This window comes from Macrobrachium nipponense, chromosome 2, assembly GCF_015104395.2.
Source record: "Macrobrachium nipponense isolate FS-2020 chromosome 2, ASM1510439v2, whole genome shotgun sequence".
NCBI lineage: Eukaryota > Metazoa > Arthropoda > Malacostraca > Decapoda > Palaemonidae > Macrobrachium > Macrobrachium nipponense.
This window is the reverse complement of record NC_087201.1, coordinates 120,548,833-120,568,470: the sequence shown is the minus strand read 5'-3', so window position 1 is coordinate 120,568,470 and position 19,638 is coordinate 120,548,833. Positions and strand designations below refer to the sequence as shown.

Here is a 19,638-nt window from a genome sequence, read left to right as displayed (position 1 = left end):
ATGGGGAACACTAGTAATCACTTCTTACCTTTCAATAGCTCGCATTTTGAGCCACAATCCTTGTCTTCAAATTGCAATTATGAATTTGAAGTTTCTGCGAAGTAAGAAGGTGATAGGAGGTGCAACACTACTAGTACTGTTAATACTCTAATTGCTCGTTAGTACGAGTTTCTAAAAAACTTTTAAAAGAAACGTATCTAGTTACATGCTTTACTGACTCCCTAAAGTAGGAAGTCAGTATATTTCCTCAATCAATTCTAAACACTTATTACCACATATTAATGAATAAATATTAATATTTCCCTTTCTTGCAAACTATGTGAGTGCTACCGAAAATTTTCGGTAGTTACACGTCATATACTCTTCGAAATTTTCGAAGCCAAATTCATTAAAAAGTTAATAAAAGCGTATGCCGAACCAAAGACCCAGTACTTCCCTGCAAAAGACAGCCCAGAAGATCGATGGCGTGATGAAAAACGAAAATCAAGTCAGGAGGTAGCAACAACATATGTTGACACTACCGCGACAGAGAAAATCTGGTTCTAGAACGGGAACGGTTCCTATTCCTGCCACCCAGCGGCAGGGGGGTAGATCACCTGACCTACCTGCAGCGTGTGCTGCGAAATTCGAATTTCTGTCGGACGTCAGAGAGACATAAGCTAAGTATATATCTGCCGGGGAAGTTGCATGTACAAAACTAGTATGTATTCATTCGCTCGGAAACTAGTTCCGCATATGAGGCGTCACTAAAAAACATAGAAAAATACAACATAAAAAGTGTCGAAAATCATCATAATCTCAAAATTTTTGTTGTAATCTAACCAGAAACTTATTTTTATTAATATACTGTGCTAAACTATAAAGGATTTTTATCATAGTATGCGTTTTTTAAAAGCGTCGTTAACTCGGAGCGTCGGAAGCGTCAGCGTCGTAACCTCGGAACAAGCGTCGTAACCCAGGACGGATTTTTCCATTGAATATTTAAGAAAAAGCGTCGTAACCTCGGAACGTCGTAAGCCGGAACCGTCGTAACCCGGGGACCGCCTGTATATATAATTATACACAGCAGTGCCTGTAGCTCACTGACCTGCCTTTCGATGCAAATGCTAGTAAAAATACCATCCTCAATCTGAAGTCCAACAATAATACATCCAAAAGAGATTCATACAATGGCTTGAAGAACCTTCATGGAACCTCCTGAAAGAGCAGGATCAACAACTTCAAATCATCTAAAGCAACCACACTCCGACCTCAATGTAACATTTCGCAAGAGGGATTACATATGGCCCTTAGGGGGGCTGGCCAGCTAATGCCATTTTTTAAGGACAGGACTTTGATATTCATACCCCTTAATATGGTGACTTGGGATATCTCCAAACTGCATATGATTTTTGCCTCTGACCTTTGGTTTTGTGACGCCAGGGCAATTTATCCTGAAAATAACCATTTTTCAAATTCTATCTCCTCCTTTGATACTTAATACAGTCCAGTCCCGAATTATTTACGAAGCTGTTCAAAGACTGGAAGTCACGCGCCACAAAACTTATCAAATCTATTGTCTTTCCAAGTATTTTAGATGTGGGGGGTGTTTGCTGGTATCTGAGAGTTTTTTCCTGCTCAGCCATTAACAAAGACGGAACGTTCTGCCGCACGCATTTGTGACGTCATAGCGCAGTGTGTATGAATAATCAATATCATCATCATCGCCATACATATTATTCAGATCTGCGGAGTGTATTCTGATCATCCACATCATGTATTCATCTGCCTAGAAGTCGAAAGGGAAGACCTATTTTCTCGAAACTAAAAAGCTTGCTCTTAAGTTAAAGACGAAGGAAGGAGCAACTTCCATTTTGGCAGCAGTTGACAACTGAAATCCGTCAGTGCTGAATGAAGTAAGATTTTTTTTTTTCTAGGTTAACTTGTTTTGAGTAACTATTAGGCATTTGATCATTTATTTTTTTCTATTATTGAAATAGGTTTTGATGAAATGACCGGTAAAAGTGATTAACAGAGAAGCAGATGTGTTTGTGAGAGAGAGAGAGAGAGAGAGAGAGAGAGAGAGAGAGAGAGAGAGAGAGAGAGAGAGAGAGAGAGAGAGAGAGAGAGAGAGAGAGAGAGAGAGAATAATTTGACATAAACTTTTCAAGAAACTGTCATTTCATGTTGAATTTTGAATTTTTATCAATTCTTTTTAAGAAATTGTAATTTCATGTCAAATTTTGAATTTTCATAAGTTCTTTTTTTATTGCAGAATAAATTTATATGAAAATGATTACATAGTGAACGTGCCAGGCAAAGACACTGAGACGCGCTCGAAACCAAGTTTGTTAGGCCTAACGGGAGTGAAGAAACGTATGATCCGCCACTACCCGAAACGGTTCACAAAGCCTTCCTACAGCTGAAGAACTCTTCACGGAGGATGAGATAGAGGAGTTTGAATGATTTTTTGGCAGAGGATAAGTAGAGGAAATTCCATCCAATAAGCTTTTTAAAGGAATTAACTGCACCCAATGGTGGCATTGTTTACATGTGGGAGTTTTCGCCATCCTGTGTGTTAATGTTTTATTTATTCACATGAACAATTTCATATTAGAAAAAATTACAGTATTGTACATAGAAAGTATTGAAAATGGGTAGTATAAAAAAGTTTGACTGGGTAGGTTGCCGTTTGCCTTGGCCCTCATGGAATTATTCCCATAAGGTATGTGTTTCAAAATATGCGAATTTCCAATTCTGCGAGGCCGTGGATCGACCAAATTCTTGCATAATTGGGGACCATACTGTATTTAGACCTGGGATTGCTACCATATATAGACCTGATGTAGACCTCCAATCTAATGAAGAGTTTTTTTTCTAAATGTCATTTTTTTTGCTAGATATGAATTTTTTCATTATAGGAAAAAAATAAACCCTATAAATCTGGAGAAAAATTTTTAGAAAAAAAAATGGATAAAAGAGCTTCATTTGATTGTTCTATAATGTCTTTCTGAGTTATACCAAATTTCAATGCTATACCTTTAAAACAAATGGAGAAAATCGAATTTGAAGGTCAATAAGTATAGTTTTGAGATGCAGGCATTCCAAGTTTTTCTTTGTATTTTCACAAAGGCAATGTTAACAAATAATGATTATTATGAATTTTATATTTCTTTTTGGGTGTTAATAAACAAAAACTATGTTATTTATCATAATTTAGTCATAAATGAAGATCCCTTAGCTCATAGATCGTAGCCTGGGGCACTGCGTCTGGTGAGACGGGGCACTCCTTCCTATGCATCTCTCTCTCTCTGCTTATTAGAGCAAATTTTCTTCTTCTGTATGTTAGCGAGATGTTTTGCTTGTCTTTTCCTCTTTGGCATGATGAAATTCTTGCCAAAACAAAGATAAACAGATATAAAAGCAAGCGAATATCAGAGGTAAAAATCGAACGTGTACCCTCTATCATGTTTCTGCTCGCACTGAAGGGTGGTAAGCTGAGAACCTTCCCTCCTGCAACTCATGGAATCTCTATAGATGCCATTGCTCACAATTTATGTGACAAAAATTATCGAAATTTATGAAAACAGAAGAAATATTGCATTTTCTTGTATGGATCAACATTTTTGGTAAGAGGAATTTTGACAAAATATTTTGTATACAAATTCTCCCATACAAAGCTCCATGAATTTTTTCATGACTGCATTTTCCACCCTATACCCCCATAAATACAGGTGACTGTCAACCCTCAACAATGATGGAAGCTGATGAAAGTCTGATATCACAGGAACAGTGGAATCAATTAGATTACAATGGCACTCTTACTGCACCAACTACCTAAGTGACATCCACTGGCTTCATGAAAGTTGATAGTTGAAGTTTGGTTGAGTTTTGCAAAGCCCAGGCCTGCCTACTGCAATATCTGAACAACCACCAAGCATGAAGCTCAGACTTTGTAAGGTTGCCATGATAACTTAGGAAGCCTGACTGCATGAGAAGCTTACCTTGTGTTTGAACTCTCAGGATCTTCTATCACCATTCTTGCTGCAGTCAGAGGGGAGCACCCAGTACCACCTCTGTTTGGGAGGATGCCCTGAGCTAGTCCATCTGCATGATGAGGCCAAAAGGCAGAGGGTATAGGCCAAAGATGTCCTAGAAATGCATCCTCCTTATCAACTTCCAGGCTGCTGGATAAAGATGAGTTAACCCTTTTGCTGAGAGGGACTAATCTCATTCACTAAGAGGTCTCCATCCAATGACCGTGTGGGGGGGGGGAGACTGATCTGTAGTCATCATTCTTTTGGTTGGTTCTAGTTAGGCAGCTTATAACAGATAACACATTTCCCCATAACTGTAAAGAGCGTTCTTCCACATTCTAGTGACAACTGGCAACTTTGGACTTCCAACTTACAGAATATTCTCAGTAATATCAGAATGCCATGAAGGGAGAAGATTTCTCTTGATGATGAAGTAGCACACAGGCTTTTATTTGGAAATGACAATGATAGTAGTAGAACTGAACTACAGTGACAGTGGAAAATAAGGTGATGTTTATTATATCAGAGGTAGTGTGAGTAAACCAAGAAAATGTGATAAAATTTGCGAATGGAAGATTCAGTTCCTAAAATCTTGTTACTCTGAAACTTTTACTGGAGATTATAAACGCACTTTTTTTGGTCTTTCTAGATGTAAATTTTGGCCAGAGCATGCATTCAAAGTTTGCTATAGATTTTCAAACTGAATAACTAAAATGGCATACTTTAATAAAAGCTACATAATTCAGTATTTGCATAATTTCCTACATATCATTTGCTTTTGTGAACATATCTACCAATCAGGTGCCCTACTGATCTCAAACAGCCTTACATAACAAATTCATGGACAACTCTAATGGCAGAACCTGTTTCCTACAGCTGAGACTGTATATTACCATGTGTCTTCCAAAGGACAAACCTTGGAACAGTATCTGAACAGTTTTGCCCAAACAAAGACTGCACAGCCTGGGAACTCCTGCTCCTCAAATAATTATGACCTGCTTTGCATCCTGCACTAACCATGAGTCTGTTGCCACCTGGTTCAAAAAGTGTGCTTTCCACCTGCGGTTGGGCACATCTGACAACATTAAAATCTCCAGAGGGATAGGAAATATGAGAATTCCCAAGAGCAGATGAATGGGGTCTTGTCATCACTGAAAATCATGCAGGGCCTCTCCAAATTATGACAAACTGATCATCTGGAAATGACATAGCTGACAGATGCAACTGGAATGACAGTCAAACTTTTGGGTGGGACCAGTTTCTCTCAGGGACATAAGTTGACTGTTCAGGGACCATCACAGCTTAGCCAGGGAATCGGCATAGTAACAGAACTGCTACAGCATGGAGTGGAATTTCCTAATCTTGTCTTATGTTTATACAAACCAGGCCAGCTAACCTGTCAATGGGAAACCTCAGGTATGTAGCTCTTATTGAAGCAATGAGGTGTAACTTCTCCCAGTTGGAACAGAATCTGAGATTTTTTCCGATGTCAAATATTAAATGGCATATGCACAGCCTAATCAACTGGGATCAAAATGTGCCTCAGCACCACAGTAAACTGTATATCTCACCCACAAAGGAGTTATTGGCTGGAAAACTTAGTTGTTCAAGTTCAAAGCTCAAAAGTACAAATACATTTGGTTCTGATGTACCTCCTCTGCCTCTACTATTCTTACCAACAAATAATCCAGATACCTCCAAAGTCATATGCTGGAGTGATGCACTCATGCTACCACTGTTTGGGAAAAAGACTTGAGGACTGGTGGCCAGGAAAAAATAAAGCTTGACACTGGAAAACCTTTCCTGCTCACAGGTATTCATCAAGGATGAATATATTAGGATGTGGAAGTAAGTATCCTTGAGGTCATGGGATGCCAGAAAGTTAGTCACTAACCTGCCGTCACCTTGGGCAACAGAAATAGATGACCGCAAAACCAAGGCAATCTCTACCTCTTGGGTCTCCAATATAGGCTTGTTTCCAAATAGGGCAGTCAGAAGCAGACCCTGATTATTTCTATCAAACATGGCTCTGGTCCAATCTCCATTCAGGATTTCCAGAGTTCCCAGAGGCAAGCCCTCCTCTGAGAAACTGTCTGGGAAAGAAAGCTGATAACTCTTCTATCCAAATTACCAAGTGACTTTCTTGCAAACAGTTACCATTTCCTGAGCCAAAATGGCAAACAATGTTACCTTGTTGAAGCTTTCCTGCTGGCAGTAGGACAACTCCCTGAAAGAATGACTAAAATCCTTTGCTGATGGACTTCTGATGGGAGGATGATTCAAATCCATGACTTGTCCTGCTGAGACAGAGAACAGTCTGGGAGAATCCATGCTGCCAAGGCTGTAAATTACTCCCTTGGTTGTTGTCAAAATCAGCTTCTAGAGCTCCCCGACTCGACTCTTTCAAAACAAGAATGACTTCTGTGACAAGTTCAAGAATAATAAGCCTTTGATAACGAAGGGATCTTGAGTTGATAGAGAAAATTAGCAACAGCAACATCCTTCTGGCATTAGCAACTTTGCCAGACAACTTAGGTTCTTCAACAAAAATGAGTTAATTGTGCTCAAGAACCCCTCCTGTAAGTTTAATTATAGCCTGGGACTCAAAGAAAGCACCTTATAGTTCCAACTACTAAAGGAACCTGCTTCAAAGTACTTTCCATGGATGCCTGTGAGGAACAGCCTTGAATCAAGTAAAGCAGTTGGCTCACTAGGTCATCTCTAGTCATTTCCATCTAAAGTTCGGAAAAAAGAATGACTCCATGATGAGTTCAACAACCATAGCCTTTGCTATAAAAGGGAGCCTGGGACTCAAAGAAAAGACCTTATAAGTTTTGACTATAAGGATCCTGCTTCAAAGTAGTTGACATGGATCTCCGATAACTGATAAACGGCAATTTTCAGCACTAATCAGTGTCAGTAGCTGGATTTTGGTGCCGAAAACTGGTTAATGGCACCTCTGTGTATGTATCAGTGCCAACACTCTACTATCAGTGCTGATATCCAGATATCGGCATTAGACAAGCGCCACAAAACCGAATCGCGGATAACCAGGGACTGCCTGTACTTGCCTTACTTAGTAACCATGAAATCTGTTTTTTTATACTTCCAATTTAATCATGCTAGTGGGTGAAAACAATTGAGATCCCCCTCTATAAAAGTTTTGGTTTTCCAAATGCTATATAAATCCAAATCAAGATAAAAACATCTGCAACAAGCATACCTTATGAGTAAATAAATCTTAAGTTCTGACTATCACTACAAAATATCAATATACTAGAAGGAATGTGAAACTATGTACCTACTAACAGGCTATTACAGGGATGATCATCTTTAAATTTCCATAATATTCGTCATGAACCACATTATACATAATGCAAAGGCTGTCTGATTTCTCAATTTTTTATATATGTAGTATGACAGTATCTCAGTAAATCAAATGTTACTACAGTAAAATTAGCAAAACCAAGCCTCATAACAAAGAACACACTATTTTATCTTACATTCAATTTAGTTAGATAACTCCTGTCAATCAACTAACCTGGAGGAATATAGCATGAGCCTGCCCAGCATTATTAAATACAAAGCCTTCTAAATCCCTTCCACCATGGCTAAACTCCAGTACGATGTGTAACTGGGTGTCTGGGAAGATATCAGGGCGATCATTTTCAGATCCTAGGGGGAAGAAAACAATTTAAATTACCAGTAACATTAATGTATAGTTTTATCCAGTTAAATTATCTTATAAACAAAAAATTGTCTAAGACAGATACACAGAACCGGTCATTCATAAAGTATAAACCAATTCATTTATGAAAAATGAACACAGTGAAAAAAAATTATCAATTAAAGGGGATATTTGAAAATCATTCAATTCCTATTTATATTATAAGCAAAGCCAAGTTTGTTTTTAGAAATACCATATATCTATTACAGAAACTAAGAAATATAATTGGAAAATATTTTCTCCAGCTTAAAAATTTAATGTTAAAAATACCTGAGCAAGTAAAGATAAAGTACAAAAAAGGGAAATTTTTTAATAATTTGTATTTTTCATAGCTAACAAACCTTCAGCCTTAACTATAGGATAATCTTCTAGCGCCAGCTGGAAACCGGTCTAAAATAATCAAAGATTGTAAGGCAAGGAATCTGTGGCATCGGGCAACTCATTCCTATACGAGGTGGATGCTGGTCACCGACTGGGCTTGGAACCTTGTGAAGCACCAGCCTTTCTTTAACAACCTTGGAGAGTTGACTTTTGCTTTGTTCTCCTCCCCTCAAGCTGGTTATTTTACCTAAGCCTGTGGTTTGATTCATATTTATCCAGCCCATTAGTCCCATGGATGTCTACATTTTTAGACAGGATTCCATGATTAGCATCTTGACCTTCCTTTGGGTAGATGTAAATTGCCATAGATGTGCCTCATGCCTTTTTCTCTGCTTCGTCATCGGCTGCGTTATGTGTAATACTGGTCTGCCTCCCAAGGCGATATTGCCCCTTCGGGGAGAGATGGATCAGCTTTTGCATTTGTTATATTGAACATATTTGTATTATGATATTAATGTTTTATGTATCTTTGATTTTATCTAGTTCTCATAAATTTCTTAGCTTAATTTTAGCCAGTTGGCCCCCATCATAACTTAAAATCAAAATGAAGTTGCTGAGTGATTACAAGAAATGATATCCTGAATACACTGAAATTCTCACTTTAAGCTGCCACAAACATCCATTAGAAATCTGCTGAAAGACTATATTAACAGTATTGTGCAACAAAATTAAACTAAACATACTATATATAGATGTACCATGGCCGCAATATGATAAACCTGAAGTCTTAACAATATGATAAATCATCTGGTGCCAGCTGGAAACCAGTTAAAAAACAACCAAAGATTGTAAATGCAAGGAATCTGTGGCATCTGGCATCTGATGCATAGTTGAGGTGGAAACATAGAAAGAGTGCATTTGAATCCAGTGACGCACCAGTCTTTTTTCCTAACCAGGACGAAATGTAAAAGGGGCAGCTAGAGGTGGGCAGTCTATGTTCAGACCTCAGGTTTTTTAGCTATGAAAAATACGAATTAATAAAAAAATTTTCATTTGTTCATAGTACGTGGAACAAACCTTCGGTCTTAACAATACGATGGACTCGGAGGGAGGTATGAGAATCCCGAACCGACTGGAGGTTCGGCAAACGAAATCTTTCTCCTCGGAAATTAGATTACTAAAGAAGACCTAAGCCTTTGGGATGTCAGATATGTGGATATCTATAGCTCAGTCTACTGGGTTCAAATACAATGAAACATGACCAGATTCATTGTATTCAAGGAAATCCACAAGAACTATATCTGTTCAGGTAACAAACCATGTTGGCCACAAGAAATGGGTTTGTCACCACTCCTCATTCTCCTTGCTGGAGAGAGGAGTTTAAGCTAATGAGAAGCAAATTTGTATGTTGCATGAAATGTACTGTAACAGCATGGCTGCAACGCTCACCTGCATCAAGTCAGTTCCAGTGTATGATGTGTCTATTCTTCAAACTGCCCATACGAATGAAGAAAGGAGAAAAAGGAGAGAAAAGAGGCCAGTCAACTTCCTCATTCCCTACTCTACACAATCATCTTAGGCAAGATACAAACTGTGCTGCTAGGGGCACTGGATGAGTCACACTTGTTGAACAGTCACCACTGGACCCAAGGAAAACATGTCCAAGGATCTGTGGACAACGCCCTTCCCACAGAGGAAAGTGAAAGTGGTTTGAGGCAGTCACGAACCAGCATTTAAATCCTATGAACAGATAAGTACTTTAAGGAGCCAGGAAGGAACATATTCTTCTGGTCCCATGTGCTTCAGCATGCACCCAATCCGTGGGAGAACTTGACAATGAGTTGGTGTGTCTAAACACCTCATGTAGAAAACTGAAACTGTGTTTTAGGACACCTCTTTCTTGACCTAGTCTGGCCTGTATTAACATGAATTCTATGACACCTAACCTTTAAGAAACGAGACGTTCCGTAATGACGCAGTGCTTGATGGGACCCTGAAGCTTTCATACGCTTCCAAGGAAGCCAAGGTCAGAAGGAATACTGTTTGCAGAGTCAGTTTCCTGGGGGGTGATTGATGCATGGGCTCAGAGGAGGTTGGGAGAGAATACTCAGTACCAGAGTATGGTCCCATGCTCAGTACCATAGTAAGGTCCCTAGTAGGAGATCTGAGTTTCCTGGGTGAACAAGACACTCCGAGCTCTTGAATCACACCAAGGACTCTAATGGCAAAGAGAGGTGCGCATCCTTCAGACAAACTAGACACAAGTAAGCCTTGTAGCACCTCATTTTTATCAATAAAAGTAACCTCCTCTGTTCTGAAAAACATTCAAAAGCTTTTATCTTCTGAACAGGAACTCTGAGTGAAGATAAACCCTCTTGACGTCACCAATAACAGCAGTCTTGCATACGGCTGACAAATATCCTCTGAAGTAATAGCCTTACATCTGAGTTGCTGTTCCAAAGCAAAGATCTCCCGAAAAAGATACTGGCTCGACTCCAGACATACAGATATAGATCCTAGCGATTGGAGGCATTCCTCCACAAGAAGCCAGTGAAAAAGGAGGAATCTCTCTCGGCTACTCAGCTTGGGGTTAAGGAGCTACTAGGGTTAACCTAAGACTTTGGATCTTGAGAAAGGTAGTTGCCCTTGACCCTTAAAAACTGAAGCAGTAAAATAAAAATCGTCTTCCGTGTGCCGGGGGGGTATCAGAGTGAGCGCGGAAGCGGAAAAAATGATGGAATATTACGATACTGTCAGATTTTTAGCTTACAATTGCAGTTTTCGACCATTTCGGACGAGTTAAAGTTGACCAAATGTTGAAATTGATTTATATATTTTTTCTATATACAAATATTTCGAAAATGAGAAATGCTACAACCTTCAAATATTTTTTGTTGTATTCTGCATGTTTTTGCGCACATTTTCATATATGAAACTCTATAAAATGCCTAATATGAAAAGGCACAAATATTAGGAGAATGCGACCTACACATTTCGGAGATTTGCGGCCGAGAATCGGCGCGTGGAGGGAAGAAAATTGATTTTTTTCTCAAAAATTCACCATAAATCTAAATATTGTTCTAGACTTCCAATTTGTTTTAAAGTTAAGATAAATGATTGAATATTACTATACTGTAAGAGTTTTATGTTACAAATGCGTTTTTCAACCATTTCGGTTAAGTCAAAGTTGACCGAACGTAGTTTTTTTTCCTATTTATCGTAATTTATATGCAAATATTTCGTGTTATTGCGCACATTTTCATATATGAAACTCTATAAAATGCCTAATATGAAAAGGCACAAATATTAGGAGAATGCGACCTACGCATTTCGGAGATTTGCGGCCGAGAATCGGCGAGCGGAGGGAAGAAAATTGTTTTTTTCTCAAAAATTCACCATAAATCTAAATATTGTTCTAGAGACTTCCAATTTGTTTTAAAGTGAAGATAAATGATTGAATATTATTATACTATAAGAGTTTTATGTTACAAATGTGTTTTTCGACCATTTCGGTTGAGTCAAAGTTGACCGAACGTAGTTTTTTTTCCTATTTATCGTAATTTATATGCAAATATTTCGAAAATGAGAAATGCTACAACCTTCAAATATTTTTTGTTGTATTCTGAATGTTTTTGCGCACATTTTCATATATGAAACTCTATAAAACGCCTAATATGAAAAGGCACAAATATTAGGAGAATGCGACCTACGCATTTCGGAGATTTGTGGCCGAGAATCGGCGCGAGGAGGGAAGAAAATTGTTTTTTTCAAAAAATTCACCATAAATCTAAATATTGTTCTAGAGACTTCCAATTTGTTTTAAAGTGAAGGTAAATAGTTGAATATTACTATACTGTAAGAGTTTTATGTTACAAATGTGTTTTTTGATCATTTCGGTCGAGTCAAAGTTGACCGAACGTAGTTTTTTTCCTATTTATCGTAATTTATATGCAAATATTTCAAAAATGAGAAATGCTACAACCTTCAAATATTTTTTGATGTATTCTGCATGTTTTTGCGCACATTTTCATATATAAAAAACTATAAAACGCCTAATATGAAAAGGCACAAATATTAGGAGAATGCGACCTACGCATTTCGGAGATTTGCGGTCGAGAATCGGCGCGCAGAGGGAAGAAAATAGTTTTATTCAAAAATTCACCATAAATCTAAATATTGTTCTAGAGACTTCCAATTTGTTTTTAAGTGAAGTTAAATAATTGAATATTACTAGACTGTAAGAGTTTTATGTTACAAATGCGTTTTTCGACCATTTCGGTTGAGTCAAAGTTGACCGAACGTAGTTTTTTTCCCGTTTATTGTAATTTTTATGCAAATATTTTGAAAATGAGAAATGCTACAACCTTCAAATATTTTTTTTTGTATTCTGCATGGAATTACACACATTTTCATATATGAAACTCTATAAAACGCCTAATATGAAAAGGCACAAATATTAGGAGAATGCGACCTACGCATTTCGGAGATTTGCGGCCGAGAATCGGTGGGCGGAGGGAAGAAAATAGTTTTTTTCAAAAATTCACCATAAATCTAAATATTGTTCTAGAGACTTCCAATTTGTTTTAAAGTGAAGATAAATGATTGAATATTACTGGACTGTAAGAGTTTTATGTTACAAATGTGTTTTTTGATCATTTCGGTCGAGTCAAATTTGACCAAACGTAGTTTTTTTCTATTTATCGTAATTTTTATGCAAATATTTCGAAAATCAGAAATGCTACAACCTTCAAATATTTTTTGTTGTATTCTGCATGGAATTGTGCACATTTTAATATATGAAACTCTATAAATCGCCTAATATGAAAAGGCACAAATAAGGGATTTTGACGAAGGAAAAATCTATTTCTGGGCGATGGGTTCGTGTCGCCCTGTGAAATATTCCTTAAGTTCATTATTTCTAGGGTAAATAACCTAATAAATACCAGAGAAAAAATAAAATCAAGAAGATGTCAGTATAACTGACTCGCTCACTCTATAAAAGAAGTGTCGGTATGGTAACAGGGGCGAGTGAGACCACTAGCATGAACCTTTTGCCATTTAGAACTTCCCACATCAAAATCTCCCACCTGAGAGAGCCGATCCTAAAGGAGGATGCGCCCGCTACTACTACTAATACCCACACCAAGCGGAGTGCAGTGCCTCTATGGTCTCCTTTTCTAAAGATGTCCATCTTGGGCTGCAGGGTGGGTAAAAAGGGTGGGTTTCACAGGGCGACACGAACCCATCGCCCAGAAATAGATTTTTCCTTCGTCAAAATCCCTTTTCTGGGCTCAGTTCGTGTCGCCCTGTGAAATAGTACCAGAGAAACAGCACAAGATGACAATGGAGGGTCTTAATGAAACAATAAAATAAAATCAGAGTATAATATAAGTGAATCAAAAGTTATGATACAAAATTTATAATATAAAGGTATTTAAAACTAGCTTAATATAATGAAGGGTAAAGCATAGCTTAGTATAATGTATCAAAACAAATATTCAAGAAGATTCACTAAACTAGATTAATATATACAAAATATACAAAAGTTATTGTGTTCTACCCTAGCATAAAAATAAGTGTAGAAACACTGAAGCACATTTATATGTACAGTATGTAGATGTCCCTAGCGAAAAAAATAAGGGACATTCCACCAATATCATCCTAGCAGCTAAGGCTAGAGGACCATGTAGAGCATAACAGTAGGGTGAGACATGTTAGACAAGGTAGGTAGAAAGGAGACCTAGATCTTCAACTATAACTACTGTGGCAGAGTCGGGAAGGGAAAACTATGTTTACCGCTGCCACTGCTGAAAATTTTAAGGATTCCAAGGACTTCAGGTGAATGACGCTTGAAGACTGTCGGTGATTTCCATCCAGTATATTTCTTAAGATCATCAAAAATTCATATGTTGGAAATAATTAATAGAGGTAGCTACTGCCCCCCTGATATCATGTGCTTTTGGGAATGATTCAGGATTGGCTTGTTTAATGAAGTAAAGGATCTGCTGTCTGATTCCTTTTACTGATAAGGTGCCACCTCTTTCTCTCATAAAGAGAGGACCTGAGGATCTAGAGGATGTCCGAGACAGAAAGGCTCTTAAGGTCCTTACAGGACCGAGAGAGGGATCCTGGGAAGAGGAATGACTTTCCAAGGTGCCCACCTTGCTAGAGGATCCTCATTTTTAGCTAAAAAACTGCGGTTCGGGGAAAGCAAAACTTCTCCTGAAGGGAGAAATTCCACATGACCCGTATCTCTGGATAGAGCCGACAGTTCTGAAATTCTGGCCCCTGAGGCCAGGCTTAGTAAAAATAGCGTCTTTCTAAGTAACATCATAAATGTGCAAGACGAGTTTGTCAGTGTCCGAGGCTATTTTTGAGGACGTCATTTAAAAAAAACCATGAAACTGAAGTAGGTCTCTCAGAAGTCTAGTCTAGCATAGGTTTGTGGGGCTAGTCGTTAAAGTAAGATTCTGTTAAGTCTATTTGAAAACCCAACTGAAAGATTTTCTTCAAAGCTGATTTATTAGTGGTAACAGTGCTAGCTGCTAGACCTTTCTCAAACAAAGACCTGAAAAATGATATGGCTAAGTTAACTGTCATGGTTGTAGTGTCTGTTTCCTTCAGGAAAGATGCCAACTTTTTGACAGCAGAATCATACTGTCTTAGAGTTGATTCCCTCTTATCTGATTCTAGGAGGAGGATGTTTTGGGGATCAATATCTGCATCTTTTTTAGCCGCAAACTTCATGAAGTCCATAAAGTTAGGGTCTTGAGAATTCCTGAGGAAGCGAACACAGTCCTCATTTGTACTGATTGAGATAGTTTGGGGTTGGGTAATCCGTCGACGGTCGGAGGCCCAATTCCAGTAGCAAGGGGTTACCAATTGCTCTTTGGCCAATCTGGAGCAACCAGAGCTACTTGTCCTTTGAAAGTCCTGAGTTTGTTCAGAACTTTCAAAAGAAGATTCACTGGAGGAAAGATGTAGATCCTTCTACACTGATTCCAGTCTATTGACAAGGCGTCCGTGGCATAGGCCAGAGGGTCCAGGTTGGGGGCCACATAGCAAGAGAGCTTGTGGTTCGCTTGTGAGGCGAATAGATCTACCTGGAGATCAGGTACACTCCGGCATATCCACTGGAACGACTTGACGTCCAGAGACCACTCTGATTCCAGAGGGACTGAACGGGACAAGGCGTTCCGCTATTACATTCCTTACCCCTGCTAAGTGGGTGGATGATAGATGCTATTTGTACCTGTTCGCTAGGGAAAAATGGCTATCATAACATGGTTCACATGTTTGGATTTGGATCCTCCTCTGTTGATGCAGTGAACTACTACTGCACTGTCCAAAACTAGCCTTAGATGAGACTTCTTTGGGGGAAGGAGCTTCTTTAGGATAAGAAATACTGCCATTGCTTCCAGAACATTTATGTGGAGCTGGTGGAACTGAGTGGACCCAGTCCCCTGAACTTTCTTGAATTGAGAGTATCCTCCCCAACCGGTTAGGGAGGCGTCTGTGTGAATATTAAACGCTGGAGGAGGATATTGAAGGGGAACTGACCTTGGACAGATTCTTTACCTTCGCCCATGACGAAGTTTGTTGCGAAGGATTTGTGGAATCACTGACAACTTGTCTCGAGATTTGACATTTGCTCTTGAGCGCCAAACTCGATTTATATCTTTCAATCTTGCCTTCAAAAGGACGTCCGTCACTGAGGCAAACTGGAGGGAACCTAGGATTCTTTCCTGGTTTCTCCTTGAAGCTTGCTTGTTGTGAGGAATTGCCTCACTGACTTGGCTATTTCTTTTCTTTTGATCACCGGAATTGACAGATTGTGGAGGATAAATCCCATTGGATGCCTAGCCACTGGAAACGAGTCCTCCGAGTGAATCTGGATTTCGTTTTGTTTATCTGGAACCCCATAAAAAAAAAAATGTGTCCAGAAATTGAACTACCTTCTTTGTGGCTCTGAGACATTCCTCGACGGTTGGTGCCCAAATCAGTCAATCGTCGAGGTACGCTACTACCATTATCCCTTGTGATCTCAGTTGTTGAACTACTACTTCCGCTATTTCGTGAATACCCTGGGGGCTACATTCAGTCCGAAGGGCATCACTTTGAAAGAGAATGCCTGGTCTCCTAGTTTGAAACCTAGGTATGGGCGGAAGTGCCTCGCGATGGGGATATGATAGTATGCGTCTGTAAGATCGATAGAGGTGGTGACGGCCCCAAGGGGAAGTAAGGTCCGTACCTGCGAGATGGTCAGCATTTTGAACTTGTGACAGCGAATGAAAGTTTAGCTGGGACAAGTCTAAGATTATTCTTCTTTTTGAAGAGCCTTTCTTTGGCACGCTGAACAAGCGCCCTTGAAATTTTAGATGCCTGACTCTCGCCACAACTCCTTTCTGAAGGAGCTCCTCTGCATAATCTGTCAATTCCTTTGACGGCAGTTGAAGAAATGACTTGGTTGGTGGAGGATCTTTGATCCAACTCCAACCTAGTCCTTTGGCACGATGCTCTGTGCCCATTTGCTGAACCCCCACCTGTGACAGAAGAGGAACAGCCCCCTCCTACCTGGGGAGCCTCACTGTTGCTGTGTGGGATGGCCTTCACGTCCTCCTCTGAAGTGCTTACCCCTGCTGGTAGCCCTTCCCGAACCTCGCTGGCGAAAGTTACCTCTTGCCCTGCTTCCCCTTGAGAACCTATTAAAGGTAGGGAAAGCCTGGCTTTCAAACGTGGAATTGAAAGCCGGGGAGACGGTGTACGAGGTTAAGGGTTGGTTCTGGGGGGATAGCAAGAGGATAGGCTGGTTCTGAGCTTTCGATGTCGAAGGCTGACCCGGTTGGGTAACTGGGATGGCCTGGAAGAAGTGCTGCTGCTGCTGGTGTTTCTGGTATGGCTGGAACCTCTTGGTTTTCTTTAGCTTTTTACCAGAAGAGGGGGGGTTCTCCTGCTTCCTCTTGGTTGAGATACCCCACCGAGCTCTAAGGCTTTGGTTAAGCCTTGAAGCTTCGTGGTGCACCTCATTCACAGAAGACTCTGGGAACTGGTCCGCACCCCACATGTTGGAAGCAAGAAGCCTATTCGGTTCGTGTCGAATGGTGGCTTCTTGCAACACATGCTTACGGCAGTTTCTTCTAGCCATGAAGAAGTCATAAGCATCTGCCTGAACTGATTGAAGTTGGGACTTAGCCAGGATCTTAAACAGAGGCTCCGTACCATACGAGAGAGCAGCCATCTCCGTTATGACTAGGGAGTTAAGTGATCTCCCTAGCCTAGTTCTCGCATCAAATTCTGCCTGAATGAGGCTATCAGGCAGTCTAGGTAGCTTTTCACCGAACTGATCCATGGCACAGTCCGGTTTCAGCTTTCCTACCGTAAAAGTAGCCGGCAGGTTCTCCCAAAGTTCTCCAAACGCAGGGAAGAGAGGTGATGTGGGCTCTGCTTCCCTGAGCTGTGGAATGGGTTCATCCTTCAAAACAGCATGAAGGGTCGTCTCCACCATCTTTGTCATAAAGGGGAGTGAAGCCTCCTCCTCCGTGGCAAAAATGGTGAAGGGACTCTTGAAGGCCTGGAGTTTGGTATTAGAACAATCCCAATCCTCCAGACAGTGAACCCACTCCCTCTGGGCATGGTCTCTCATGTACAGGACAGTCTCCCTAGGGATCTTGTCTTCCCTATTGAGAGCTGTCTCTGTTAGCCTGGCATATTCTATGAAAGGCTGAGTCAATCCGGGAGGGTAGAACTCGAAGTCCTTGATCCTTCTTGTTCCACACTCCGGTATTGAAATCATACCATCCTTGAAGGGTGCATAAGCTGCTACCCTCCAAGGATTGTTCATAGAGAAAGCCGGAAGAGAATCATGAGGCGGCAACTGGACCAGACCAGTACCTCCTACCGGGAAGTTGGCCTGAGGAGCCTGGTTCAGGCCAGCAAAGCGGTTATCGTGTTCTAGAACACGATTAGAGAGGTCCTGGATGGATTGACCTGACTGGTTGATGCTGCTAGAGAGTTGAGCAAACATTTGCTCAAATCTCGTCCCAAGCGATCCAACCATCTCTCCTACTTGCTGTAGGACTCCTGCCGAAAAGGTAGCGGGGTCAAAGGCACTAGGTGCCGCGATCCCGGCAGGGGTCACTGGAGTGGTTCCGGCAGCAACAGGAGAAGGTACTGGCTCAGTCGGAGCGCGGACCTTCTCCTTAGAAGCTTTGCTTCTCGACCCTCTCGAATGTGAAGAATCAGACTTAGCCTTCACTGCTCCGGAGTAGGATGCCGAAGACTTTCGTGAGGAGGAAGACGACGTCTTTTTGGATGTCGTCTTCTGGAGGGTCTTCTGCTCTCTGTGTCCTTTTACCTTAGGAGGCACAGAAGCAGCAGGCGAAGGAGTAGGGATCTCAGATCCCGTGAAGCCTTGGAAAGAAGAGGAGGAAGGAACAGGGGAAGAAGATCCAGGTGCACCCAAAGGAAACCCTTGAGCGCCCGAAGTACCTACCTCGACTAACAAATCTTCAGCACCTACCGCCATTGGCTCGATATTAATATCCAAAGTGGCGACGTCCGGCACGATGTCCTGGCCCGACACGTTCACGAAGGCCTGCTGCACCTCGCGTTGAATGGAGGCTATGGCTGGAGCTGCTGTGGCGGGATCCACATAACCCGTCGCTTTCCCTCCGGGGAAGATCTGGACAGCCAACTTCTTGTCAAGGATGTATGGCTGTCCTTTGGCGGCGTTCCTGCCGAAGCCGCCCACCCAAGCCTTCAGGGTCGCCAGAGCGACCTCCTTTACAGCAGCAGCCTGAAAGAGAGGACCAATGAAGTCCCTAACGGCGGAGCTATAGCTTACAACTAAGATATATATTAGAGATATATGATGGAGGAAGTAACTATCTTGATATCTACTTACTCCATCCAACAGCTGACTCACGAGGTCGTAGCATTTGGTGCATGCCTCGTGGTGCCAGACGATCAGTTCGCCATGGGTAGTGGCGCACAGGGCGTGGGTCCTGCACTCCTCGTGGCCACAGGGGTCTTGGAGGACTGCATTGCAGCCCGGTTCCTGGCAATTGGTAGCCTGTAAGTGGAAGTATACATGAGTATCGGGAATACACACTTACAGTCTAAACACGAACTCCGTTGCATGCAAGTTATACTAAAACTAGCCCTCTACCATAATACGTGTGGTCGCTAGGGCGATCTGGTTAAGAGTCTCCGGTGTACACCGGGGATGGAAAAGGGGAGCAACCAGAAGGGTGAGAACCCTAGTGAGGATAGAGATAAACCACGACGGAGAACGGAGGAGGCAGTTAAAGTAAAATAACAACAAAATTATAAAAGGAGCATGTATACTTCATACAGGGAGTAAGACATGCCTCCCTTCCGACTACTAGAGGAGTGCCCGGGTAAGGAAGCAAGCTCCCCTCCGGTAGCGGAAAGAAGGTAGTAGTAGTAGTAGGCAAGCTTTGAGACCACTAGTAGACTCCTACCCCGGTGGCTGGCGGAGCCAGCTACTATTCCGACAACCGAAGGGGCCCCCGCCTAGTGAGCAGGGGCTCCGTCGTTGTTGGAGAAATGGAG

At 41.1% G+C, this 19,638-nt stretch overlaps 1 protein-coding gene across 1 annotated transcript in view; it reads right to left on the bottom strand.

The window, feature by feature from the left end:
• Nucleotides 1–19,638, bottom strand: part of LOC135221292 (serine/threonine-protein kinase haspin-like) — a 73,299-nt gene that overhangs the window by 9,762 nt on the left and 43,899 nt on the right. The window contains exon 3 of the mRNA XM_064259101.1: nt 7,558–7,691. Coding sequence (XP_064115171.1) covers nt 7,558–7,691 — 134 coding nt within the window. The remainder of the gene's footprint in view (nt 1–7,557; nt 7,692–19,638) is intronic.